Source organism: Chinchilla lanigera, unplaced genomic scaffold (genome assembly GCF_000276665.1).
Source record: "Chinchilla lanigera isolate Chin_1 unplaced genomic scaffold, ChiLan1.0 scaffold00085, whole genome shotgun sequence".
Classification (NCBI taxonomy): domain Eukaryota; kingdom Metazoa; phylum Chordata; class Mammalia; order Rodentia; family Chinchillidae; genus Chinchilla; species Chinchilla lanigera.
Window position 1 is genome coordinate 2,966,606 of NW_004955486.1, and position 27,175 is coordinate 2,993,780.

A 27,175-nucleotide genomic window follows, 5' to 3' on the forward strand; every position below is an offset into this window, starting at 1 on the left:
TGGAAGGGACCTTCCTCACTCGGTGGTGGTGGCTCCTTGCGGCGAGAACGGTGACTTTGTATCGTAATGTGTGCGGCTTCCTGTTCTCAATAAAAGTAATAAATTGGATTATTTATACCGCCTGAGTGGCAGCTGTCCTCCCTCTCTGAGCACCTGGGACTGGGCCCATGGCGTGGAAGGGGACCAGAGTGCCTCTCTGTCCCCCTCTGCTTCCCCTCCTGAAGTGGCAGCCCTTTTAGCTCTCTGGGCCTGGGCAGAAGCCCCTCCATGGGTCCACTCTTCGGGGACTGCGGTGTTGACAACCAGCGCAGAAGGCTGGAGCCCCACATCCTCCCCCAGCCCTCTGCCGCTCACTGGCCCTGCTGCCCTCTCAAGCAGGCCCAGCGCTTCCCCGCACGCCCGCCGCCAGCCCCTACCACCCCGGCTCCTAGGCGCTGCTAGTGGGTGGGTGCCACAGGCCTCAGATGACCCGGGAGCCCCAGCAGCTGTGAGCCTCAGCGGGACTGGACACCAGGCACACGTTCCTGCTTGCTGAGGTCCCACAGCAGCAGCGCTTCCTGGTAGGGCTGCTCACCCATCTGTAATCTGTCAGTCAGCCACATCCATGCCAGTGCCATGCCACGCCAGCCAGGCCCTCGCTGGCATCCTGCCAGGGCTGACAGCACCATCCCTTATTTTCATATCCAAGAAGTTATTGCAGCCACCCTTATCTATAATCTCAAGGTGTGGCCATGGAAACTACATGTCCCAGCATGCAATGCTTTGGGCACCCTGCACATCGCAATCCCTGTGCACCAGGCTGAGTGCCTAAAAGGAGGCAGGAATGCATGCTGGGATCTGTAGTCTCTGGCTAAATCGGCCTGTTGAGCAGGAGACCTAGCCCAGGGCCATTCCTCTTGATTGCACCACTGGTGACTGAAGAGTGAACCCCAACAGGCAGTCAGAACACCAGTGGGGAGGGTTTGGAAATGTCAGTGACCTTCTGGGTTATGGTTTCCTTCCAGCGATCCTTGCCTAGCGACGGATTGCAAGTACGCCAACAAGTTCCACTTCCACTGTCTCTTCGGGAACTGCAAGTACGTCTGCAAGACTTCTGGCAAGGCTGAGTCCCACTGCCTGGACCACATCAACCCCAACAACAGCCTGGTGAACGTGCGAGACCAGTTCGCTTACTATTCCCTGCAGTGTCTCTGTCCCAACCAGGTCAGCGTGGCGGGCAGAGGGTGGCGGGCAGGGGCGGTGCAGGGCCCAGCACAGGCTCCTCCTGGCAGAGACTCTGCTTTTCACACCCTTCTTAAATTGGCTTCCACCAGACTCTAGAAAGGACACTGTCTGCCCCTGGGTCCCTGGTGGACCCTGAGCAGGGAACCTGATTGGTGCTAAATTTTTGAGGTCTGTCATTTCAGTCCAAACCCCCAGTGGTGGCTAAATGCTATGCAGCCACTGGGCACATGACATCCTTCCTGCCTGTCCTGGCATTAGTTATGGCCCTTTCCCCAGAGGTCTAGAATTTTAAAATAGGCTCATGGATAGATAAAGGCACAAAATTGTCCATGCCCAGACAGGAAGGACAGGTTTTAAAAGCCTACCCCCTAGACTGGCAGGGTCTACCTGCAAAGTTGGAGTGAAAGGCTAAGTATGAAGAAAAGACTGCCAGACATATATTACTGATGTCTGCCTAGGTCTAGGAAGGCAGGGAAGGCCGCTGGGATGCATTAGTGATATCTGCCTAGGCTGAGCACATAGCATGCTAGTGTGGATTAGCGATGTCTGTCTAGGTCTGGCCATATAGGGAAGAGTGCAAGGGTGGATTGATTAGTGATGTCTGCCTTGGTTGGCATACTGGGAAGAGTGGAAAATGGATTAGTGATGTCTACTCTGAGTGTGATGTTAGTAAGGGATTATAAGCTTCCTAGGTAGGATGTTTCAGTGAAATGACAAAGGGACATACTGCTTTTTTAACATGTGAAAGGTCTTTACACAATTGTGTTTTCTGATTCCGAACGTGGAAGAACATAGCACAAAAGGCCTGCACAGCCCAGAGGCTTGGGACAGCAGAGGCTCAGGAAGTCACCACCTGTCCTGAGCGTCCTGTGCTTCCTTCCCTGCAGCACTGTGAGTTCCGGATGCGCGGGCACTACCACTGCCTCCGGACCGGCTGCTACTTTGTGACCAACATCACCACCAAGCTGCCGTGGCACATAAAGAAGCATGAGAAGGCTGAGCGGCGGGCAGCCAATGGCTTCAAATACTTCACCAAGCGCGAGGAGTGCGGCAGGCTAGGTACTTACGGCCAGGGCGGGGGCAGGGACTTCTTGCAGGGGGCAGGACTGTGGCTTTGACTCCAGGGGCCTTGGTGACCAGCAGCACCTCTCCTGGCATTTGTGTCTTCCCCTCGCTGGCACGATGTTTTTGTTAAAGATGTCACAGAGTCCACCCACTCACCAAGTGCTTAAGCCCAAATACCTCAGGAGAAAGAACCAGGGTGGCTCTGAGAATGCCTGTCCGGCCAACACAAATGTCCTGGGGCCTCACTGCCGGCACCCAGGGGCTTGGCTTAGTTCTTTTTCCTTTTCTTTCCAAGAGGGCGTGCAGGTAAGTCTTGGGGGTTCTAGACATTCCCTACCTAGGGTCCTTTCTATGGCTTTAATCATGAGGTTTTTGTCCAATATGAGCCATAGTGTGTTCATTCATTCATTCATTCATTCTTTCATTCACTCATTCAGCACTGGCTGAGGAGTGGCTGTGTGCTGGTGCCGTTTAGGGAGGGTGATGACAGTGCAGGGTCAGCTAAGCTCGGGTGGCTGGTGTGTGCTGGCCTTGGGCTTGGTGCTGGAACCTGGGGAGGGCAGCCAAGGACCTTGTGGGCCCCCCAGAGCACCTGTGGGGGTAGGAGGCTCAGGAAGGAGGTGGCCGCAGGTCTGTGAGGAGGAGGACACACAGCCCTGCGCTTCGCAGCAGATGCCTCGGGGTCTACCCTGCTGCTGCCGAACTTGCCGGCCCGAGCTGCTGGGTGCCCTGGGGAGAGGGCTCAAGGGTCAGCAGGCAGAGGGCACAGCCCACCCTCCTGCCTCAGGACGGAGCTACAGTTATACACCTGCAGATGTGTGCCAGGAATCTCCCAGGAATAGACTAGAAGTTGGGGGGCAGGTGGGGCAGACAGAGGCTCCGGGCTGCTGGCCAGGCCTGTTGTGGGCCGTGGTCATGGCAGCTGGGTCTCGGGGGGGGGGGGGGTTGGCCCCTCCCGCGGTGAAGGGCGAGATAGTCCAAGTCAACTGCCAGAAAAGAAAGGAAACAAACTTTTCCTTCAAGTATTAATTCAGAAAGGCTGCCTGGCCTGGAGAGGGCCAGTAACCATGGCAACATGTGTCAACACTCAGTGGCCTACGCCGTTCTGGGTCTCAGTTTACAGATGTCAAAGTATTTTGTAGTTGCCATTATTTACTCAACTTTGGGTGTTTTGGTGGTAGCTGGGGCCAAATAAAGCTGGGGGATGATATGAGACACCTGGCCAGCTCGGTGCCATGGCAACGGGCAGGCCTTCACCTGCCCTTGCTGATGCTGTTCCAGTCCCGCCTGCTCTGTTTGTTCTCAGGCCGGGCAGAGGTGCGTGGGGGTGGGGTGGAGGCCAGCTGCGGCAGCCAGTGTCGGGGGCACAGGCACCACCCCAGGTCCTCAGAAGCGGTGAGGGGACAGGCGGCTTGCTGGGCAGTGGCTGACCGCATGGGCAGGCCTGTGAAGGTCTCCTGCCCCGGAGCTTGGGCCTCCTGGAGGATGAGGCAGGGTCGGGGCCTTCTTGCCACATTCTTCTGTGCCAGGCCTGGGGAGCCTGGGCTTGGGCAGCCTTGGGCCTCTGGGAGAAGGCAGATGTGAGCCTTCCTCGTAAGACGCACCCCCCTTGCTGGCCTCACTTTCCCCGTGCCCACGACAGAGCTGACACACGCCGGGGCATGGGCGTGGCCCGGCTGGGCAGCTCACACTGGGTGGGGCGTGTCTGCAGGCTGCAAGTACAACCAGGTGAACAGCCACTTCCACTGCATCCGGGAGGGCTGCCAGTTCTCCTTCCTGCTCAAGCACCAGATGACCTCCCACGCCCGGAAGCACATGCGGAGGATGCTGGGGAAGAACTTCGACCGCGTGCCCCCGTCCCAGGTGAGAGTCCAGCACTCCGCAAGGTGTGTGGCCCGTGCCACCCTTGCTTCCGGGCGGAGGGCCATGCCGCCCAGGTGACAGGCAGAACCCTGTGGCCAACTTCCTTAGGGACCCCTGCTTCCTTTCAGGGGCCCCCAAGCCTACTGGATGCCGAGACAGACGAGGGCATGGATTACACCGGCTGCAGCCCGGGCGCCGCCTCCTCCGAGTCATCCACCATGGACCGGAGCTGCTCCAGCACCCCGGTGGGCAACGAGAGCACTGCGGCAGGTGAGCACGGCCGGGCCCCGGCCCCAGGCCCGCTCTGCTGTGTCCACCTGGGGTGGAGGCCGGGCCGGGGCAGCGCGGCAGGCCAGCCGCTCCGGGGGCTGCTTCGCCGCCTCCTGCCGTCCTGCCCGCCCGCCTGCCCTCCGCCCTGCACTGCAGCCTCAGGAGAGAACCCTGGCCCCCGCCAGCGGGCCCAGCCTCCGCACCCAGCCCAGCCCTCGCAGGCCCGCCTGGCACACGGCCGCCGCCCTGGCCGCCCGCCCCCCCCTCTGTGTCGCACCTCTCTCTGCTCATCTGTCCACTCATCTTCATGTCATACTTGCTTCCGCCATCGGGTTTCTCATTTTGGTTCTTTTTGTTTTTTCTTTGTTTTGGTCTTTTTGTTTTGTTTTGTTTTCTGCTTTCTCCACCTCTCCAGGCTGCCCGGCTCCTCCTCCTCCTCCTCTTCCTCCTCCTGCTGCCGCTGGTGACGAGGCTGCCCGCGGGGCTCCGCAGCCCCCCCTGGCTCCGTCCTTCCCCCCGGCTGTGCTGCGGCCGCCCCTCCCCCCCCTCCCATGCCTCTTCTCTCCGTCCTGTCTCTCATACTCTCTGCTCGGTGCCAGCCTCGGAGCCAGCCGGGGCCTGGCCCACCCCATCAGCAGCTTCCCGCCCGTCACTGCCACTCCAACTCCAGTAAAAAGTGACGTCCCCCTAGTTCAGGATGCCGCAGGTAACTCGCACACGCCTTCTCGCAGTGTCTGCCCCCACCCGGTGCTCCAGGTCGTGCTCTAGGTCCCGGCCCCCTGTGGCCAGCTGAGCCGAGGACAGGGCTTCCCTGCCCCCTTGACAGGCAAGCACCCCTGAGGCCCGAGAGCTCGGCCCCCGTCCCAGGGACAGCTCCGCGGGCCTCCGGCTCATTCCCTCAGGGTCTGCTGCTTCCCGGCAACAGCCCGGCCCGAGTGCGCCCAGAGGCTGGCCCTGCCGTTCTCAGCGTTCATCTGGGACCTGCCCGCGTTTGGGGGTCCTGAGCCCCGGCCCTGCGGGATCCCTGGCCTGCTCCTGGCCCTCGGGTGGAGGTGTCACCCAGCCCGCCTGTCTGCCCACTCCCTCCCAGCGCACACTGAGGGCACCAGGGGGATGGCAGCGAGCAGGACACGCTGAAAGCCCCACTGCCGCTGTGACCGGCTGCGCCCTGTGGCCTGAGACCACACGGCCCCCGCAGGCCCCCATGGGTTTCCGAGCTGAGCCCTCCCGCACTCCTAGCCCGTCCTTGTCCCTGGTTTCTCTCTGTGTGCCAAGGACAGGTGACTGGGCCTGTCCCACAGACGGGCAGAGTGATGGCCGGGAGTTCTAGGCAGGCCAGGGAGGCCGCGCAGTCCCCATCCTGGGTGAGGCGGAGTCTGGGGTCTCTGGAGCTCTGGGCAGTGCCAGGGCAGCTGCCTCTTCCCAGCAGCCAGAGGAGGCTGTAGCTGCTGTTGTCTCCCAGGAACGGGGTAACGGAGTCCTTGGCCACAGGCCCTTGCCTTGGAAGCAGTGTGGGGCCGGGGTGGGCACTGCGGGGTGCTCCCCCACCGAGCCCCTTCTGTGGCCCTGGGCCGGGGGAGGCCCTGGGCAGGGAGGGCAGCAGTGCCTTCCGGGTGATTGGCTCCTGAGGCTCAGCCCCTCAGGCCAGCTCGGGGGCCAACAGGAGGACCTTGAGGAACCTTCTGCTATAGCAAGCGTGGTGGCACAAGCCGGTAATTCCAGCACTCTGGGAGGCTGAGGCAGGGGAATTGTAAGTTCAGGCCCAGCCTGGACTCCTTAGTGACTTGGTGAGACCCTGCCTCAGAATAAAAACTAAAAAAAAAAGGATGAATATAACTGTTACATAGTGCAAATGAGTACTAATGAAAATACAAGTTAAAAGAATAGAAGGGCTGGGGGTTAGCTCAGTGCAAAGGCCCTTGGGTTCAAGCCCCGTACCAGAAACAAACAGAAAACCTTCTGGTGCCAAGCAGAGTCGCAGAGGTGCAGCCCACTGGCCGGGGGACCGGCAGCCCCGTGGCGCGCAGGCAGGTCCCCTGTGCACACAGCCGGGCAGCTGGCCGGCCTGTCCCTGTTACAGGCAAGCGTGTGACGGCGTCCCGGCCCCAGTCCAGCCTGGGTAATGACACTGCCACCCAGATGCCCTCAGCTTGCATTAGCACCGCGACTGTCCCGTGCCCCAGCCATGCGGGCCGGGAAGCAGCACGGCCTCCCCAAAGACCGGGTCAGGGCCGCCAGGAGGCCTGCGGCCTAGAGGACAGGGACAGCCCGGGACTCCCTTGCCGGATGCGGGATCGGCCCGCGTGGTGCGGTCCTGGGCTGACCCCCCGACCCTCCCCAGGGAACACCATCTCCATGCCCACCGCATCCGGGGCCAAGAGGCGCTTCTGGATCATCGAGGACATGTCGCCTTTCGGCAAGCGGCGGAAGACGGCGTCCTCGCGCAAGATGCTGGACGAGGGCATGATGCTGGAGGGCTTCCGGCGCTTCGACCTCTACGAGGACTGCAAGGACGCCGCCTGCCAGTTCTCGCTCAAGGTCACGCACTACCACTGCACGCGGGAGAACTGCGGCTACAAGTTCTGCGGGCGCACGCACATGTACAAGCACGCGCAGCACCACGACCGCGTGGACAACCTGGTGCTGGACGACTTCAAGCGCTTCAAGGCCTCGCTCAGCTGCCACTTCGCCGACTGCCCGTTCTCGGGCACCAGCACGCACTTCCACTGCCTGCGCTGCCGCTTCCGCTGCACCGACAGCACCAAGGTCACGGCGCACCGCAAGCACCACGGCAAGCAGGACGTGATCAGCGCCGCGGGCTTCTGCCAGTTCAGCTCCAGCGCCGACTGCGCCGTGCCCGACTGCAAGTACAAGCTCAAGTGCTCGCACTTCCACTGCACCTACCCTGGCTGCCGCCACACGGTCGTGGGCATGTCGCAGATGGACTCGCACAAGCGCAAGCACGAGAAGCAGGAGCGCGGGGAGCCGCCCGCCGCCTCGCCCTCGCCCTCGCCCTCGCCCGGGGGCCTGGACGGGGCGCTCGCGCTGGGCGCCGCGCCCGGGGGGTCCCTGCTCTTCCTGCAGTCGGCAGCCGCTGGCCTGGGCCTGGCGCTGGGTGACGCAGGTGACCCCGGCCCGCCCGACGCCGCGGCCGCGGCCTCTGGCCCGAAGGAGGGTCCCCCCGTGGCCGGCCCGGCCGGCGCCGCCGCCCAGGCCGCTGGGGAGTCTTCGCAGGAGGACGAGGAGGAGGAGCTGGAGATGCAGGAGGAGGAGGCTGAGGACGACGAGGACGAGGACGACGACGAGGACGACGACGAGGACGAGGAGGACGAGGAGGACGAGGACGACGAGGACCTGCGCACTGACTCGGAGGAGTCGCTGCCCGAGGCGGCGGCCGAGGCCCCGGCACTGGCGGCCCTGGGCACTCCGGGGACTGCGCCCGCCGCAGCCTCGCCCTAGGGCACGGGTCGCCCTGCTGTGTCTGTGACGCTGCCCTCTGTACAGAGCCTCCGCCCGCCCGCCCGCCCGTCCGGACCCGGGAGGGGAGGTGCCCGCGCCCCGCCGGTGCTTCTGGACCCCGAGTCCGTCTCAGGACAGAGGCGGGGACCCCTGGTGCTCCGGGCCGGACGCGCAGCTCAGCGGCTGGAGGACGGGGCCGCCCGAGGACCCCGCGCGGCTGAGGTTGGGGAGCTTCAGGGAGACCGCAGGTGCTCCTGTCCGGGCGGAGACAGGCAGGGCCGGCGGGGCGCGGACCCCACGGCCACCACGCCGCGCCGGCCAGACTGCCCCCTGCTCAGGACCCAGGGGCGCCGGGGACGCCGGGGACCCCGCCCTGGTTGCCAGGGCAGCCAGCACCTGCAGCCTCCAGCAGGGCCCCCCTTAAGTGCAGCTAAGACACCCCCTCGCCCCGGGGAGGGTGGGCAGAAGGTGGCCAGCGTGGGTGACACTAGAGGGACGTGGAGGGAATCCTGGAATCAGCGGGCCCAGCGCCTGGCTGCTGCACCTGTCCCCTCCCCCGGGCTGGGGTCAGGTCTGTGAGGTGACTCCAGCCACTCCCCCAAAATGGAGGCTGGGTCCCCGTGCGGTGGGGCCGGGGTCTCAGCCATGCTGGTGGTGCAAACAGGAAGGATGCGACTGTTTTTGGCTTTAATATTCAGAGTGGGAAAAGATACCAGAAAGTTGTACAGTATTTTTCCTGTAAAGGTTATTATTCTACATAGAACAAATAACAAGCAGGCGGGTGCAGCGCGCAGGCCGCCTCCGGACCAGCCCGGGGTTGGAGACCTGAGTGCAATTTCCCCACGGGTGTGGGCGGCGCCGATTTCGAGGCCTTAGCGGTCTGAGGCCGTCTGTCTTCACTAGCACTGATGGAGCCGCGCGATTCCAGCCTCTAACTTGAATTTTGTAGAGACGAGAAAAACAGACTCTTACTGTTGATCCAAGTTTGTAGTTAATTTAACGTTTGAGTTTTCTCTCGGTTATATGTGTGGCTTTGTAGGGCGTTCTTCTTCTTGTTCCAGTTTGTTTTATTATTTTGTTTGGGGTGCTTCTCTGCTGGCACGGTCCACCCAGATTCGGTCCCCTTTTCAAAAACATCCCTTCCTGGGGGTGGACCGGCCATCCGAGCACCATGCAAGCTCACCTGCACGCACACCTCGCTGGGCCACAGGCCAGGCCTGGGCTGTGACCAGAGGTGCCAGGCCGGAGGTCTCCCAGGACCCTGCCAGTAGAGCATGGCTTTCTTTTCCTTTCCTTCTTTCCCTTTTTTTTTTTCTTTTCTTTTTAAGGGTCTTGCTATGTAGTTCAGGCTGGCCTTGAACTCACTATGTAGTCCAGGCTGGCCTTGAATTTGCAGAGATCCTCCTGCCTCTGCCTCCCTTCTTTTTTTTTTTTTGGTGTGTGTGTGTGTGACCTCTTTGCCACCCACAGCCAGAAAGCCAGGCCCATCCGAACTGGAGAGAAGCGGGGAGGAAGGAGGGGCGGTCACAGCATACCGAGTCGACAGGAAGCGGGTGGATTCCCATGCCCCTACCACCACCCCCCTCGAGTCCTGTGAGTGCCCGTGCTGCTGTGGAGCTTGGCCCAGGCTCCGCCCTCCCGCGGGACCCTGTGTCTGTGGAAGTTTTATAAAGGAAAAAAAATTTTTTCAATGTAGCAAAATCAAACCAAGAAAAAAAAAAAAAACAAAAAACAAAAACAAAAAAAAAGGAAAGAAAAAAGAAGATGCGGACAGTGCGAAGTCGCCTTTGTAACCTTCATGTTGCACACTAGGGACTATAAGCCATCGCTAGCTCATTTCGAATTTTAATGTGTAATTTTTGTTTTATTTTCTTTCTGTGGGGAAAACGATGCTTGATCCACCAATGCTCTTTTTAATGTTTTATAACTATGTATGTGTATATATATAAATATAAAATACTATGTATGCACATATGTGTGTATATATCTATATGTATATACATATATAGATATATAGAGATATATAGAGAGGTTTTGAGACAGGAAAGCGCAGACCGTGAAACCGAACTGAACAGCGTGTGCTCTCATTACTTGAATCTGGTCTCCTCGGCACCTGGTTATTAAGAACTGAATATTTTTCCACTTGAATTTAGTGCTATTAGAAATTTAATATATGTGTTTTATTTATTTGATTTTTTTGCATGACTGATGCAAGGTTTGACATTTTCACTCAATAAAAACTGGAAAAAATCCATCAAGTTATCTTTTATTTTTAAAATCACCCCCAAGCAGCTGGCATCGACCCAGTTGTCTGGGATGGCACAAACCCGGCCAGGCCTCATGCGCCAGTGGGGCGGGGAGGAGCTGGTCCGCTTCAAGCCTGGCAGGAGGGGGGGGCAGACCAGTTTTGCCCCCGGGCATCGGGCCAGGTCTTCCCACCGCTGGGGACAACAGCGGGGACAACAGCGGAGTACAGGCCCTGCCTGGCCGGAAGGGGGGCCTCCTCCCTTAGCCCTGACTGGAGCCACTGCCGGCAGGACCAGGTGGCAGTACTGCCCCAGGCCTCCCCTGGACTCCCTCCCTGGCTGGCCGCTCCTGTCCCGTCCCAGCTGGGGCCACAGGGCTGGTGCTTGGCAGGGCCACCCTCTGTCCCTCGCCCCTTCCTCCTTCCTGCAGGGACCTGCCCGGGCCAGGAACGCTGCGTACCCGGATCCAGTCCGGATGCTGGCGAGGCTGCTGCCTGGAACACACGGTGACAGAGCGAGGCACCCAGGGCTGGGCCTGTCACCTCCGGGCCAAGCTGCAGGGCCAGGTGGCACCGGGGCTCAGGGCTCCGCCAGGTGGGGTCTTCTCTGCTCGCAGGTCTTAGAGGGCCCTGGCCGCCCTGTCCCATCCCCTGCCCCGCTGGCTCCAGGTGGACAGAGCTGCCCAGGGCTTCGGGGAGGGGATGTGCGGTCCCCATCCCTGTCCTCCATGCTGAGGAGTGTCTTGCCGGCTTGGCACGCTCCTGCCAACGGGAATGTCACACCCGCTTGTGCAGGGCCCATGAGATGGGCTCCTGCCACACATCTGCCCCCTCACTGCACCAAGTATATTCGGGCACCACCGGGGACACAAGCGGCGGCTCTGCCCCTCCACCCTGGCCTGGTGTCATTCCCACCGCCGAGCCCCACGGCGCGGCCGGCCCTTCCCGGGCTGATCCCTTCCGCTTCCTCCTGGAAGGCAGCCACAGGCTATTTACATAAATATGTTCATAGCAGACATGAAAATACAGTTTTTCAGTCTTATTAAAATGTTCAAGTTGGAACTCGCCTATTGTTTGTGGATATCTCGATTCTGTTAAATAAAACAGTGACTAATTTATGGGATAAAACACAAGTTCAACAAATTAAAGCCATTATTGGAGCCTCGCAGGCGCTGGTGGGCCACGCGACCTCCCGTGGGGCCGGAGGAGGCCTGGAGCCAAGGCCGAGCTGAGCCCGGGGGTGGCAGCCAGCGCTGTGCGGCCGGGGACGGCCACAGGGCGCCTGGAGGGGACAGCAGGCATCGGGACAGGGCCTGGCCTCAGCTGCTGGAGACCCCGGAGAGGAAGGACAGGGGACTTGGGGTAGCTTGCTGACCCTGACCAGAGCCCCAAACCGTCAGTCTTCTCTGTCCCCCAGGTCTTCTGGGTCTGGACAGACCTTAGCAGACCCCGGGGGAACGAGGGGCTCCACGACCAGCATCCCAGCTGGGCCCCTCACAGGATGGGCCCAGGGAGGGGCCCCGAGTCCCAGGGATTCCCTGCAAGGAGCCTAGGCTGCCTGCTGTCCCCCAGAGGGCACGAGGAGGACATACCCTGATCAGACACTGCCCAAGTGGCTGTAGGGTGCCCCGCCCACCCCACCCTGGAGCCGGAAGGGAGCCCAGGCCCTGGCGGCTCACCGGGAGGCGTCCTCAGCAGGAAAGTGGTAAAACGTGTTTTCATTCTGGGACTTAATTAGCTGCAGCAGTGAGATACTTGCTCACCTAAACTGGAGCAAATTCAGGAGTTCCGTAAGCTGCACGGGCCAGGACCAGCGACACAGGCTCAAGGCTCAGCCCAGCTGCCTGGCCCTCCCCACAGCACTTGCTCCCTGCCGAGGACACAGCTACATGACACACTGTCCACCCCACTGTCGTGAGTGGCAGCCCTGGCCACACAGGTAGCCTTGGCCCAGGCTGCGGCCACAGGGAAGGGGAGAGAGCGTGGCAGCCCAAGCCCAGGTCAGGCCTGTAAGAAGCAGGGCCAGCACAGGGTCGTCAACAGCACCAGGATCCGCTGAGCATGGTGGCACGCCTGTGTGATTCCAGCACTAGGAGGCCGAGGCAGGAGGATGGAAAGTTTGAGCCCAGCTTGGGCACCTTGGGGACTTAGTGAGACCCTGTCTCAAAATAAAAAAATAAAAAGGGCTGGGGTGCAGCTCAGTTCGAAGGTTCCATGTCCAAAACCAGTACTGAAAGAAGACAAAAAGCACCAGGATCTGGCGGCCTTGCAGGCAATGAACAGAGGCCGGGCCTCGCCTAGCTGTCCCCGCGGGGCAGGACAGCCAGGTGAGCTCCCGGGAAGTGCGGCTGGCGCAGGGGTAGAAAGAGCCACTGACAGCCAAGCCCGGCCACGGCCTCTGGGACGCCTCACCCTCCCATGGGGGAGCCCCAGGGTCCCCACCAAGCCTGACTGCCACACTCTGGGTCACTGTGGCACCCACAGAAGCAGTGACACCCACGCCCCACAGGCCAAGCTCCTGCGGACAAACATCTGTGCTGGGCCCGGAGATGGCTTCTGCGGGGCGGAGGAGACTCACTGTCCCCTCCTGTAAGGTTTCCCTTCCCAGAACACCGGATACGGAATTCTGTAATTAAAAAGCACTTTTTGGGGTACAAACGCAGCAGCCCATTTCCCTGACCCAGAGTGCCCTGTCCCACCTGAGCGGCCCTGGGACTTGGGACAAAAGGCTGCTCAGGCCCCCGCCACCTCTTCCCTGGCGGCACGAATGCCACTTGAGGCCTGGTGTCCCAGATGGACGGGGCCTGAAGGGGTCGCGGAGCCCGCAGGGGTCAGGATGGTGCCGGTGGCCTTCGAGCACAGGCCCGGTCCTTTCCGAAAGGACCCTTTACAAAAAGCCATCGTAATTGAGTTTAATAATCCACCCCCTTCCAGAAAGGGCCTGACAGGCGCTGCCTGCTGCTCATTCTGCCCCATTCCGAATGTTTTTACCTTATTTGGATGAAATGCATTATTTTTCTAATGAAAGGCTTTTTTTCAAAGGCTGTTTTCCCTCGTCCAGCAGCTGCCTTTATTAGGCAGCGCTCACGCCGTTTTGGGGAGGGGTTTTTCTCTCCCTGAAGTCGCGCCAGCCTCTCTGTCCTCAAAAGCTGAACTTGGTGCTCAGGACCCGAGGGCAAAGGCCTGCGCCCCGGGCTCTGGGCCCCTCGCCCCGAGCTTGTGTGTCGCGCCGGCCCGGGCACAGCTCCTGCACGGACTGCTCCCGCAGGGGCCAGGGGCGCGGGAGGCACTGGCGCGGCTGGGGCTTTGCTTCCGTCCAGGTCTCCCTCTGGTGCCATCAGGAGGGACCTCAGAAGTTACAGCGGATGATAAATGGCCATCAACATCCCCGGCAGTGCCGCTCCGGGCCCCGGCGCCCGTCCCGCGGAGTCGCTGCCCGAGCCGGAGGGTGGGAAGCAGGCTCACCAGCTGCAGGCCGGGCCCACTCGGGGCTGGGCCGGGCTGGCCCCCTAGGAGCCAGGAAGCCCTGGCTTTCCAGGGACTCAGGGGGCTCGGGACAAAGGGAAAGGTCAGCAGGCGCTCTCACCTGGACTCATTTCCTAGGGAGCACAGAGCTGACCCTGTCACAGAGGTGACGAGCAAGAAGGGCAGAGCTGCCGGCCACACCCAGAGGGGGGCTCACCGTGCAGAACGTGGTGACCCGCAGCCTCACAGGCCCCCAGGGGAGGTGGCATGGGGACAGAACAGACTGAGCCCAGCAGCGGGCTGATGTGGCTTCAGGCCGCCTCAGTACAATGGCTAGCTGGGCGGCCGAGGGGCAGGTCTGCACCTCACTCCGTGCCCACAGGGGGACGGGGCCCCGGCAGTGCCCGGGCACAAGGCCTGGCCCGTACAGGGCCTGAGGAGCACAGCCAGGCAGGAGCCTCAGCCCCGGTGCCCGGCCTGCAGGCTGCAGGGGAGGGGCGGGCCGAGCCGGAGAGGACGAGCAGGAGCCCCAGTCGGCTCGCTCCGGGCTCGCTGGGGAATGTGCACCATTTAAGGAAGGCAGCGCCAGCTCCCGCGCGGCTCACAGCAGCAGGTCTATATACAGTCACGGAGGTCCCTCCCGGGGCTGGCCAGGGATGTCACCCCGCAGACACCACTCGAGCAGCACGGGGCCCGCGGCAGGAGGGCAGCGCGGCCCTGACCCTCGCTTTATGGGTCCCCTCCCGGCCTCCCGGTCCCCTGAGGCACTGGGGCAGGCACCTCCTGCGGGGTCCCGGGGTGACAGGCAGAGAGGAGCCACAGGCGGGAGTTAGGTAGTGGCGACTCGTCTTTATTACAGTTATGTACAGTCTCGCCCATGTTCCAGAACCTGTAGGTGGTCACGCAGGGGGACGCGTGCTTCCGGGAGGACCGGCGCGGCCCGGGTCAGGAGGCCCTGCTACCGCTCCACTGTAGCGGGGACCACGTCTCGCCATGGGCTGGGCGGAGCAGGGCAAGGAGGGCACAAGCGCAGGGCGATGCCACTGGCTGAGGGTGGCAGGGCACGTGGGATGGGCTTGGCAGGCCCTTGCTGCTGGACAGTGAGTCCAGGGCTCTGGCTGTTGGAAACACGCCAAAGAAGGAGCCGAGGGCCAGGCCCAGGGGACAGCAGAGACCAAGGGACTGCAGCTCCTCCCCCTGAGGAGGAGGCGGTGACAACACGAGCTCGTGCCATGCACAGTGCCACGTTAGTCAAGACACTTGGCAAATGCCCTGGATGGGGCGTGGCCCGGGAGGGTGGGCAGGGCTGGAGCCCAGGCCCGGGTGCCGCCCGCCTTGGGGACTGGGCCAGGGCCACCAGGCCGAGGTGACAGGCTGCTGGGCACACACCAACCTCGTATGGCGCAGCTCCAGCCGCTGTCCCAGAGTGGGCAGAGGGCGGGGCTGGTGCCAAGTGCCACCCGCGGCCGGCGCCCCTTGAAGGGGCCCTAGTCCAGCTCGTTCTCGTTGCTGGCGCCCTCGGGCCGCCGCAGCTTCTCCACCTGCTCGTTGATCTGCCCGTCCCCGCCCCGGCGGTCCTCCCGCTGCACCCCCAGCACGTCCTCCTCGTCCGCGCGGCCCACGTCGTCCTCCTCGTCCTCCTCGTCCTCCCGCTTCTCCTCCTCGCCCTGCACCTCCATGCGCACCTGGCCCTTCACGTCCACCGCACCCTCGGCCTCCTCCTGCGGGCCCAGCAGGTGGTAGGCGGCCGTGGAGCCCTCAGGGCTGTGGCTCTCCTTCCCGGGTGACGGCGACGTGGACTCGTTGCTCACCGGGGAGATGTCACTGCTGCTGTGATGGTTGGCGGCTGCGGGGCTGGAGGGTGACGGCGCCTTGACAGGGATCTGCCAGGAGGGGATCTTGGGGGCCGACGGTGACGGCGGGAACTGCCTCCTGGTGGGAGGAGGGAGACAGAAGTGCAGAGGCGGGTCACCTGGGGACCGTGGCTCCAGCAGCCAAGAAGCTGGCGGGATGGCCCTGCCCTGCCCTGCCCACAGTGCTGCCCCCACTCGTACCCAGGGCCAGGAGGGGACTCAGGACACCACGGCCAGGTGCCAACTTCTCTATAGCCCGGAGAAGGTGGCAGCAGGGAGCCTGGCACCTGGCCCTGCCCAAGGGGTGAGGGATGTCAGAACCCAAAGGTGACGCACTGTACTTCGCCGGCCCCTGCAGCCGATACCTGGGGGGTGAAGGGCCCGCTCTACCCACCTCAGTGCCCCCCCCAAGGGCGTCGAGGGTCAGGTCAGCCTGGCCATGCAGGCCACCTCTGCCTGCCAAGGGGACAAAGCCCTCACCCTGTCCCTACGCTGCCAGTGTCCCCAGCACTGCACTTGGAAGCAGCCCTCTTACCCCAAGCCACTCCCCTGCACCCGTGTCACCTCTCAGTGACACACACAGACCCCACCTGCAGTTCCTCCCCCTCGGCTCCTGCCACACGGGAGTTGTCACCTAGATTCTGGACAACGGGGGAATGGAGGTCCCCCAGCGGCAAGCCCGGGGCATCCCTGAGCTCGGCCACGGCACGGAAGACTTGTGCTTTTCCTCAGGGTACCTGAAAGGTGGGCCCCTCCACTGCTGTCTGCCTCCCACAGCTGCCGTGGAGCCAGGGAGGACCCCGAGCAGCCACCATGTCCAGCAGGACATCCTGTGGGGGGACACGCTTTCTGAGAGGCTCCGGGGACACTGGACTTCTGGCTTCGTATCTAGGATGGTCCTGAACTAAGCAGGACATGGTGGCAGCCTACAGTAGTGGCTACACTGCTAAAAATGTGCTGTCCCTGCAGAGGGACAGCAGACACCAAGGAAGCTGGCGAGGCCGGGGACCATCCAACCGCACAACTCTCCCTAGCGGCCCTGGTGGGGACGCCTCTGGGCACAGCTGTCTCTGAGGTTGCTGGGGCTCAGGAAGAACAGGGTGAGCTGCCGTGGTCCTCGCTCAGGGGCCACCTGCCCGCCTCACTCTTCCCGGCTGGGCCTGATAGCCTGGGGACCTGTGTGCCTCCACACCCTTGCGGGTGGCGCACACCGTCACCCTGTGGTGGGAAAGAGCTTCGAGGGGAGGGAAAGCACAAGTCCCGTGGGTCCCCAAGCCCCATGCCTGAACACCCCACTTGGTCAGGCACCCGGCGGGGACCCGGGAGACAGTGTCCGGTCCCGCGCCGCAGGCCATCCAGAGCCCAGGCCTTGCCGCCTACCGATTCAAAAGCAGCCCTTTCAGGGAGTTAATCTCCGCCTTGAGCTCGCTGATGTTCTGGGACTCCAGGATCCAGTTGGTGGACGAGGTGGCCTGGAAGAGGGAGCACAGGGGCGCGGCTCAGAGCAGCGCCTCCCCTGCCGGTGTGGGCGGCTACAGCTCAGGAGGCCCCCGATGGGGCGCCCCACGCTAAGGCTCTGCCCCTGCCCTCGGGGCCTGCTTGTGCGCACCCCTAAAACAAGCTCACCCACGCCGGACACCCAGTGACATGAGGAAATCATTTTCAGGGAACACTGGTGTCACAGGTGTGAGAGACACTGCTGCAGTGGGACCTGGTGTGACGACTGGGGGACAGGCACCGTCGCTGTGCCAGCCACACCCTAAAATGAGATCCCACCCCCTTCCAAGAGAAATCGCCAGCACAGGCAGCAGTGGGGGGCTGAGAGGTGCACCGCCTCGAGCCGGTCCCCAGATGGGGAGGCCAGGCCGTGCCCCACGACGTGCTGTGCTGCACTGCGAGACTGCGGGCTCCCTCAGGCTGTGTGCAGAGCCACCTGGAAGCCGGCCCGGCCCCAGCCCCTCTGTGGGGTGGGCAGTGGGCTGAGCAGCCAGAGGGGCTCGGGGGAGAGGCCCGGGAACACCATCCCGCCACGCACACCGCAGTGGCGTCTCCTCGACGCTCCTCACTTCGGGCAAAGCCCGCTGGGGCAGACGGGACACGGAAGCAGTGACACAGCACCCCTGAGGCCAGGAAGGGGTACGGAGGCCAATTCTGTGGGCGTGGCCTTGGCGTGAGAGCCGTGCCCCCTGAAGACACCTCTGCTGTCTTCAAATGCCCAGGCAGCCGGGTGACACGCACTGCCTGATGTGCCGCGGGGACACCCCAGGCTCTTCCCGCCAGCTGACACATGGCAGGCCGCCGTGGGTGGCCGTAGCACGCGGCCAGGGCAGGGACAGCCTGGCAGGCGGAAGTCCGCAGAGGGGCCGCAGCGGAGGGAGGAGCGGGCAAATGCCGCCACCCTCGTTCAACCCCGAGGGGTCCCCACGCCAGACCACCAGACAGTGAGGGCCCAGGAGCCACTGTTCTGGCTTCCCCGAGACCTTGAAAGCTGCGGGAGCCCATTAACAAGGGAGCAATTTCCACTCACCGGCCTACAAAGGACTCAGATTTCCAAACGCATATGGTGCCAGATGCCTGGATTTAGAAATAAAATCTGACATCTGGGGCTTTTTAGCCAGTCTCTTTAAAAAACAGTTGTAGAAAACTCACAGCCTTCAGTTTTATGTAGGTTTTTTAATTACTTAAAGCTCTTCTTTTTAATTTTTTACAGTGCTCCAGTAGGAGTTGGGAAGCCAGATATAAAAGCTTACATTACAGCTGAGAAAACACAGCTCCGAGACCCGGGTTTATGGGTAACTGAAGCCCTCACACATGTGGGTGGATGCCAGGCCGGGACCCAGCTCGGCACGGGGAGCAGGGAAGAGGGCAGCGAGGCCGACCGCCTTCCGCACGGCGCAACATGTGGTCTTAATCTTAATGCGCGAGGCCTGCAAACAGTTTTCCAATTTCCGGAATGGCTGCTGGCCACTGGCAGGCCACTGATCCGAAAGATAACGGAGAGAGGCTGCTTCGCACCCACCCGCCTGCCTGTGGGGAGCCCGTGGCCCCAGCAGCCAGAGGAAGAAGCTGGCAGCACCTGTGTGGGGTGTGCAGCGGAGGGGCCACGTCGGGACCCTCTCACAAGGGCACCTAGTGCCCCCGGAGGTGGAAGACGCCCGTGTTCATGTTGTGCAATCTAGCTCTACAATGGGGGTGGCTTCCCCTAACAGCAGCTTGGGTAAAACCCTCAGAAGATGTCATGCAGCCACCAGGCCACCACCTCCTGGGCCCCACCTGTCCAAGCCAGCAGCTCAGGGACGATGCTGTCACCAACCCACAGAACCCTGGGCTGCTTTCCTGGGAGCTGGCTGCACCAAGCCCTGCTCTAAGCACGTCAGCTGCCCGATGAGGCAGGTAGCTCAACAGCTCCCTTCCACAGATAAGGAAGGCGTGGAGAAGGTAGGCAACTCGCCTGTGGTCGCACGGCAGGTGGGACAGCGCAGGCTTCTAACCCAGGCAGCGTGATCTGCAACCCAAGCCTGCCAGGACTGCCTAGACTTCGGTGCCGAGGCAAGGAATGGCCTCGGCCAACCCTGGTTGGTTCCAGTTCCTCATGGGTCTGCTGAACCTGGGAAGCCTGTGTGTAGGGCCTCGGTGGGGGTGCTGGTAAACCACCAGCACTGCCCCTCCCCTCCGTTCCCTGGACTCCGTCCTGCAGGGCTGGGCGCTGCACCCTAACTTGCAGGCGGAGAGGCCCCACATCTACGGCGATGGCTGCCGTTAGGTCCACAGGCAGAAGTGACAGGAAGGACGGCCTCCGAGGTGAGAGGCCACGCCCAGTGCGCGGGGATGCCTGCGCGAGACGGGCTGGGCTGGGGGCCGCGTGCAGGGACAGGTACCTTGGCGGTGGCCAGCTCATGGGCCAGCTCCTGGACTTTCTGCTGCTGCTGCCTCAGCAGCTCCTGCACGGAGGCCAGCGTCGTCTGCACCTGGGTCACTGGGGATGAGAGCGTGGTGTCCGGTCAGCGCCCACAGTCACCTCCTCATGCCACACCTCAGCCCGGGTGTGTGCCGCTGCACGGAGTCGCCATGCAGGCCCCGCCCGCACCCCACACCGCGGCCAACCAAGTATTTGCACTTCATCTCTTGCTGTGCGCGCGGTCAGCAGCGCACCTGTCCGGTCTCTCCTCTCTAATTACGCCGGCGGCGAGGTGCGGGCTCCCGGCACCTGTCACCCCATCACTCCTCCTGTGTCCTCAGGAGCTGGGGGGCCTCCCATCCCCACAGCCACAGCTTGGGCCTGGGCCACGTGCAGGAGCAGTGAGAGCCCATCCAGCCCACCCCACCTGCCCATCACAGGGTCGCTAGGGCCTTGCACCGTGATGCCATCATCTTAGGGGCTGGCGTCAGCGGGACAGGTGCACCTGGGGACTCCACAAAGGTGCCCCTGAGGGACACGGACTCTTGCCTGGGACAAGCGGTTCTCGCGCCTGCCTCGGGGTTTTAGATTCAGAGCCTCACCTAGTAAACAAGTTTAGAAAGGAGAGAAGACACCTCTGGCGCAAAAGGTCCCAGCTAATCTGGGCCATCGCTGGGGCAGCGGGTAATGAACGCCGGCCCTGTGGAGTCGATAACAGAGGAGGTGGCCGGGGTCCCTGGAGCCACAGTAATTACAGACTCTCTTGACCCTGCGCTGGATTCTTAGAGGGAAGGGGGAAAATCACCGAAAACCCCCCTGAAAACCTCATAGAAGCAGAAATTAAAAATGAACTTTACAGCCCTTAGAAAGGCTGTCATTTTATTCCCCTTATTAATATTCTGAGGTTGGGAGCCTTTCCGTAAAAACATAATTAATTGAGGCCGCGCCGACAGTAAACAAGCAATTTCAAATTAAACCGAAATGACGGCGGCTTCATTTGCAAATGTGAACAGATTCTCAGAGCAGATAAATGAAGTCACCACATAAAGTGGAGACGGAGGGAGAGGGGCGGGGGCCGTGAGGGGCTGAGGGAGAGGCTTTGAGGGGTGACTTGATGGAGTCATTAATCTTTACCTGTCTGGGCCACACTGCCACTCAGCTCGGAGAGACTCGCCGCCATCCTCTCCAGCTGCTTCCTGTCCTCGCGGCCACCCAGGATGAGGGGCAGCAGGTACTTCTGCAAGGGGCGGGGTTGAGGAGCGGTGCCACGCTGGCCACCCGCGCCTGTCTGCCCCGTCCCACCGCCCAGCTTCCCCTTGCTCCTCCCGGGTGTGGGACCCACACACACCCCGACGTGAGCGAGATGCTCCAGAAGTTACAAGACTGCGATCACAGATGGGAAAATTCTGCCTGGATAAAGACAAGGACCGGAGGGAACGGGGACCAGGAAAACCCGTTTGTCTGTCTGTCTGTATGGTGCTGGACAGAAGCACAAGTCCGGGCTTACATCCCACCCGAGCTCCTCCCCAGTCAGAGGAAAAGTCTGTCCGCTGGGGTGGAGAACTCCTGGGTTCCTTGTCTTAGTGATGCAGTGACATTCCTATGACAGCAAGTTTGAATTCTACTCTAGAAGCTGTCAGGCAGAAGGGGAAGTGGGTACAAGAAACGGGTGCCCTTGGGAGCCCCTGAATCTGTTAATGTTCTGGACCTTATGCGTGAACCAACTGTCACACCCATTCAGAAACAAATGCTTTTGAGTAAATAAACAAACTCCTGGAGAAACTAGAGGAAAACCAACAACAGACGCCCGGGACCCTCGGGCCTTCCACGAGGGGACAACACAGGGTTTTCCCGGCCGCTGAAGAGGTCACCTTGGTCTGTCCTAAATTAAACCTGCACCCTGGGAATGTCCACAGTGGCCACTTCCGCAGGAATGGAAAGCAGGGCAGAAGGAACTGCCCGACAGGACAGGACAGGACCGGACCGGACCGGGCCAGGGGGATACATAAGCCAAGGTGGCAGCTGCAGAGCTACAGCTGGGGGCAGTGCTGGAGGCCGCCGGCTTGGGACCCCGTGGAGCGCAGTGAGGCCGCCGTGGAACGGGCAGCGCTAGGTGAGCGCGATGCGGCTCACAGATATTGGGAGGCAGAACTTGGGCCCCAGCTAGGAAGAAAAAGATGGAAACTTCTCCATTAAGGGCTGGTATAGGGGAAGGAAGAGGGCTCTCACAGGGGTTTGTGGGAGAAGTCATTTCAAGAGCGCCTCCTAAGTGAGGGTGCTCATTTAGCTTATGGAGAGAGGCGCTTTCTATTTTGCAAAGTGCTTTTCAGCCACTGCGTGAGTTATTACCCACAACCGAGGTGAAACCCATCAAATGCAGCCCGACGTTTCAGGTGGAAAACTTCCTAAGGATGGAAGTCAAGAAATCCTGACATGGAACCAGCTGCAGGTCCCACCTCTGGGTCAGAAGTGACAAGGGAAGGTGCACACTCACAGCCCAGCCTGAACCTGCACAGAGCTCTAAAGCGAGATGGCAACTTCTTACCACCCTCTCTCTTTTTAAAGAAACTATTAACAGAAGTTCTAGAAGTTCTGGGGCCACTTTTATTGTTTTTTAAATTTTTTTTAATTTTTTGGTTTTTTTCTGGTACCGGGAATCGAACTCACAACACTGCGCTTGCCAGGCAAGCGCTGTGCCGCTGAGCTAAATCCCCAGCCCCTTGGGCCACTTTTATGATTGATCATTTAGGTGTCTCTTTTCTTTAGGAGCAGAAGCAGGAGACCTCCATGGAAACAGGCAGTGACAGCTGTGTGTCACTCAGACCCACGTTTCGGGCTCCAATGGGTGCCCCATGATGGTGTGTGGCACTGGGTGCAGCCATAGCTGGGGCCTCTTCTGAGAATTCCATGTCGTGTCCTACTGTCTGCTGGCCGTGGCCATGATTTCAAAGAGACACTGGCTCAGAGGGACAGGGCCCAGGACATTCTGTTTCACGACTTCCTCATGGAAACTTCTAACTCCAGCAATAAGATGTTACACCATTAGCTTTTTTTTTTTTTTTTCTTCCCCTTCTCTCCTGTACAGGGGATTGAACCCAGGACCAGTAAGCTACACCTCCAGCACCCCCTCCCTTTTTAAAATTTTGAGATAGGGTCTCTAAATTACCCAGGCTGGGCTCAAACTTGCAATCCTCCTGTCTTAGCCTCCCGGGATTATAGGTGGGATTAGGTGTACAGCACCACACCCAGCTTGTCATCAGCTTTCATACAAAGTCAAAAACTGAGAATCTGAGAGTGCAAGGTTTAAACACTCTTTGTGTGCTAAAAGTTCTAATGGCAAGGTTGGGAATTCATTTAGGTCCTTTAAAAAAAGCAGCCAAAGCCAGGCACAGTGTTGTACAACTGTAAATCCAGTGATTCAGAAGGCTGAGGCAGGAGAATCTTGAGTCCACCCTCAGCAACATACACCGTCTCAAAATAAAACCTAGGAAAAGGCTGGGAATACAGCTCAAGGGAAGGGCACTTGCCTAGCAAGGGTTCAATTCCCAGTACTAGCGGGGAAGTCACCAAATGTGGAGGAGCCAGAGGCCTCAGAAGAGCAAGGGGCTTCTCTCCAAGGCCAGCAGACGTGGGTCTGGGGCCCAGCATGGCTATGCACCTCCTAGACAGGACTCAGTCTCCCAAGAGAAGCCAGGCCTTTCGCTGGTCTCCAGGGATGGGGCACTCACTGGGGCCTGCAGCCTGCAGACCGGGAGTGGAGCCTGGCTTCCGGGGGCTGACAAGGAAGCCAGGAGGACCCAACGCGATAAAGACACCAACACAACCCCAGGAGGACAGGAGACCCAGGACTGCACGGGCTCTCTAAGCTGGCTTTAGCACTAACAGCAGCCGCGGGGCGGGCGCATCCTGCTGCTGGCCACTCTCCCCTGATGCTCGGGTGAGGTCAGGAGGCAGGCGCCACGGCTGCGTCCCAGGAAACCAGACCACGTCAGCACCTCCCCTTCAGCACAACAGCTCAGCCTCATCTGCCTCAACGCACCTGGAACACCTGCGTTAGCCTGCACCTGGGCTGAACCACTAACACAAAGACTGTCTCTTCTGCTGTTTCCTTGAGGCAGCATCTCGTCCAGTAGCCCAGGCTGGCCCTGAACTCACAATCCTCCAGCTTCAGCCTCCCAGGTGCTAGGATTTTAGCCCTGCTGAACGCCTCTCTTACAGCACTCTCACATCACCTATGGAATACTGGGCTGCAGAGAACAAGGCTGTGCAGCTACGATTCTGTGCCACCGTAAAAGCCAACTGTCCTATTCCCAGTTTACGGATGAGAACTGAGCCCGTGGTCGGGGCTGGGGGCCGCCCAGCCGGCTGGCTCCAGGGTCCACGTGCCCAAGCACTGAGTCACTGCATGCTCACGAGGTACGCACTGTCACTGCCTGCCAGGCACCAGTCTGAGGAGCCGACCCGGCTGGTGTGAGTGGGCTCGAGAGGGGGGCGACCGTGCCTACTGCTCGCCATCAGCAGCCCACCGCCCCACCAGGTAAGTCCTGGGCCAGGAGAAGGGACCGAAGGCCAGGGGAGGGCAGGACACAACCCCGGGGCCTAGGGGCACAACTTGCCTTGTAGAGCTGGTGGAAGCCGAATGCGATTCCTGCCAGGATGATGGCCAGAGCACCGTAATCCCGCCACCGGGAGCCTGCGGGGCCTGCGGGAGGAAAGAGCAGAGTGAGGCGGCGGCCCAGCAGCCTTCCCAACGTGACCGTCACAAACACCAGCTCAGGGCTGTCCCTGCCTGTCCCCAGCTCCCAAACCATCCGCCAGGCACCCGAGGAGAACCGCACTGCTGGGTGGAGGCATCGAGCAGGGCCGAGTCCCAGCCTGGGAGTCAGACAGCAGGGCCACGCGGACACCTGCACGGTCTGCGCTCGAGCCCAAGAGCGGCTGACACGAACACGCTCTGCAGAGACACCTATGCGTGTCCGCTGCAGAGGGCAAACCAGCACCACACACGCCAGCGCAGGGTTTGTGTGAACTAACCTCCCTGCTCTGCTCGCACGCTGAGAAGACACAAGTCTGCCAAGGCAATTTCAGAGAGTAAAAAGCCTATCAAATGGGGACATGACCAGGCATGCTGGCACAGGCCTGTAATCCTAGCACTCTGGGAGGCTGAGGCAGGAAGGTTAAAAGGTTGAGACTACCCCAGGCAACTTAGACACTTAAGTCTCAAAAAATATAAAAGGCTGGAGATGTAGCTCAGTGCAAAGGCCCTGGGTTCAATTCCTACCTGGGGGGAGGACACCAAGACTGGGGACACGCACGTGAGGGAGAGGAGATCCCTGAAGGAGGCAGGGAAGGCGAGAGTGCAAAGGAAAAGGGGCGGTCACTGGGGGCCAGGCGAGCACCCCAGGCCCTGCTCTTAGGAGAGAAGCAGCACAGGAGTGGAGCGCCCGAACAGTTAGGTTGGGGGGGCGGGGGGCTGCTGTAGAGGCAGTGGGGTCACCCGAGGATTTGGCTGAGGAAGAGCGCTCAGATCTCTTGGTTAAGACAGCAACAATGGGGCGCCTCCCAGGGCCAGTTCTAAGCAAAGGCAAAAGGGACTGGGCTGGGACAGGCCACAGAGTACGGTCAGGAGGGCTCTCGGCAGAGTCACCTGGCGCTGCAGTCACAGACCTGGCACAGGCTCTGGACCAGCTCCTTCAGACCAGCAGGTGCAGAGCACCCTCGTCTGTGGTTTCCATGTAGTCAACCCGTCCAAAAATGTCCAATGGAAAATTCCAGGAATAATGCTTTAGACTGCACACCACTCTGAGTAGTGTGATGTGCCCTTGGCTGTCCCACATCCCCCTCAGGACGTGCACTCTCCTTTGTCCAGTGTGTCCACACAGTATCTGCTACCCGCCCAGCAGTCACCTGGCAGCTGTCTGGGTTAGCAAGAGCACTTGTGCTCGGGCTGCCCTTCTTTAACTTAATACTGCATTCCCTTAAGAATAGAACCGGGTCTCATATTAATTTTTGTTCCTAAAGATGCACTAGGGCTTATTTTCAGGGGATGTCTTCTTTTTTCATGCACAGCAATCAACATTTATTCATGTACAAAAATCAACATTTATTCCAATACAGTAAGTCCCTGACTTAGGAACATTCAAGTTGCGACCTTCTGCACATGTGAACAGACCTGGTATTACTTGTAGGTGCAAACAGTCGACAAATCTCGGAAGCAGCTGATGGTCCTTAGGCTCCACCACCACCAGGTCAGGCCAAATCCCACCTTGCCCTCCGTCTCCTCCTCTGATGCCCCTTTGGCTCCATGTCTGCCCCCCAGTTAGTAACTCTCCTCTCGCCCACCTGCTCTGCGCTGTGCCGGCTGCCGGCTGCTGTAGGCACTGTACCACCATTTTATGAGAACTAAACAGTACAAATAGTTATTTTCAGAGTGTGTGCGTGTGTCCTCGGTTTTTTATGCTTTACACTGTATTTGTGTCAAAGGTGTATAAGGCTCACTGCGTCGGACTCACAGACAAATCCCACTTTTGGATGTTCTCCAAGCGGAACTCCCTCGTAAGTCACGGGCTTACTGCACGGTCGTGTCTTCTACTTCTAGAACATCGCCGCAGCTCTCTAGAACCTGAATTCTGGCCTGAATTTTCTATTTTGTTTTTTCAGACAGGGTCTCACTATGTAGTTCAGGCTGGCCTAAGTTCGGCGATTCTCCTGTCTCAGCCTCCCAAGTGTTAAGATTACAGGAATGTGCCACTATGCCTAGCCTGGCCTGAGTTTCTTATGACTCCATATCCTGTAGAACTGTTGACCCCAATCTCTTGTGTCCAGCAACAGAGCACTCCTTAAATGAGCGCTTCCTGTCCACGTACCCTACTCACAGCACACTGGCCACACAGCTGTCAGTGATTTTACCACGTGAATGTGTCACCCAAGTCACGACCTTTTGCAGGGGTGACTTCGCAAAGTTTCCCCTAAATGAAGGGTTAACTGAAGACTTATGAGACAGGGGTGGCAACGCAAATGACAGCTAAGAATGACAGTCCACGCAGGAGCAACGAAAAATTGTAGGCACCAAAGTTCAGAAAATGCTTCTTTAGTTCAAGAGAGTGCATTATGTACGTCCATTACATGACGTGCTGACCTGTGAAGAGTCGTATTAGGTACAACCACAGGCTGGCAGGCAGGCTACCAGGGTGCTGCTGTTCACGCATCGTGTCTGCGCCCTGACAGGTCACTCCGCAATGCATGCTGAGTCATACAAAGGCACCCGCTTGGGTCTTTACAAATACTTGCTATAATTTATATTCTCATTTATTTTAAATATTAATGTCAATAATATTATTTATATTTAATTATGTATTAGTATTATTATTTTATAATTCAGTATGTCTGTCATGTGTTATAACAGGCGTACTAAACGCATCTGCCTGGCTGCCGATATTAATTGGGGCTTATATTTGGGGTAGGGCTTATATTACAAGTATCCTGAAAAATCATGTTAGGGCTTATTTTCCAGTATGGCCTTATTTTCAAGGAAATATGGTACTGGCCCCAAAGCGCAAGAGCAGAGATCCTGGCAACTTATGTGCTAAGAAATGCCCGAAATGCTTCCTTTAGGTGAAAAGGTGAAAATTCACAATATGAAAAAATGATAGGCTAAGAATGCCAAAATCAACAGTATACGGCAGGCGTGGTGGCATGTGCCTGTAATCCCAGCACTCAGGAGGCTGAGGCAGGAGAATCTCCGTGAGTTTGAGGCCAGCCTGGGCTACAAAGTGAAATCAAAGCCAGCCTGAACTGCCCAAGGAGACCCTGTCTCAAAAAGACAACACCCCC

General features: G+C 59.8%; 2 protein-coding genes across 3 annotated transcripts in view; one reads left to right on the forward strand and one right to left on the reverse strand.

Annotated features, from left to right (window-relative positions):
- Casz1 (castor zinc finger 1) overlaps positions 1-9,230 on the forward strand; it is a gene marked incomplete at its 5' end in the record, with an annotated part of 52,597 nt that extends 43,367 nt beyond the window's left edge. Inside the window, 6 exon segments of one of the 2 annotated variants that reach the window (XM_013504268.1) lie at positions 1,005-1,203; positions 2,112-2,283; positions 4,001-4,152; positions 4,281-4,422; positions 4,838-5,128; positions 6,764-9,230. In XM_013504268.1, the coding sequence (XP_013359722.1) occupies positions 1,005-1,203; positions 2,112-2,283; positions 4,001-4,152; positions 4,281-4,422; positions 4,838-5,128; positions 6,764-7,881 (2,074 nt within the window). 2 annotated transcript variants of the gene reach the window in all.
- A 5,190-nt stretch (positions 9,231-14,420) lies between these two features.
- Pex14 (peroxisomal biogenesis factor 14) overlaps positions 14,421-27,175 on the reverse strand; it is a 148,696-nt gene continuing 135,941 nt past the window's right edge. Inside the window, exons 5-9 of the mRNA XM_005404016.2 lie at positions 23,959-24,044; positions 20,477-20,579; positions 19,323-19,420; positions 16,825-16,916; positions 14,421-15,523 (exon numbers count right to left, since the gene is read on the reverse strand). Of these exons, the coding sequence (XP_005404073.1) occupies positions 15,079-15,523; positions 16,825-16,916; positions 19,323-19,420; positions 20,477-20,579; positions 23,959-24,044 (824 nt within the window). The 3' untranslated portion in view covers positions 14,421-15,078. The remainder of the gene's footprint in view (positions 15,524-16,824; positions 16,917-19,322; positions 19,421-20,476; positions 20,580-23,958; positions 24,045-27,175) is intronic.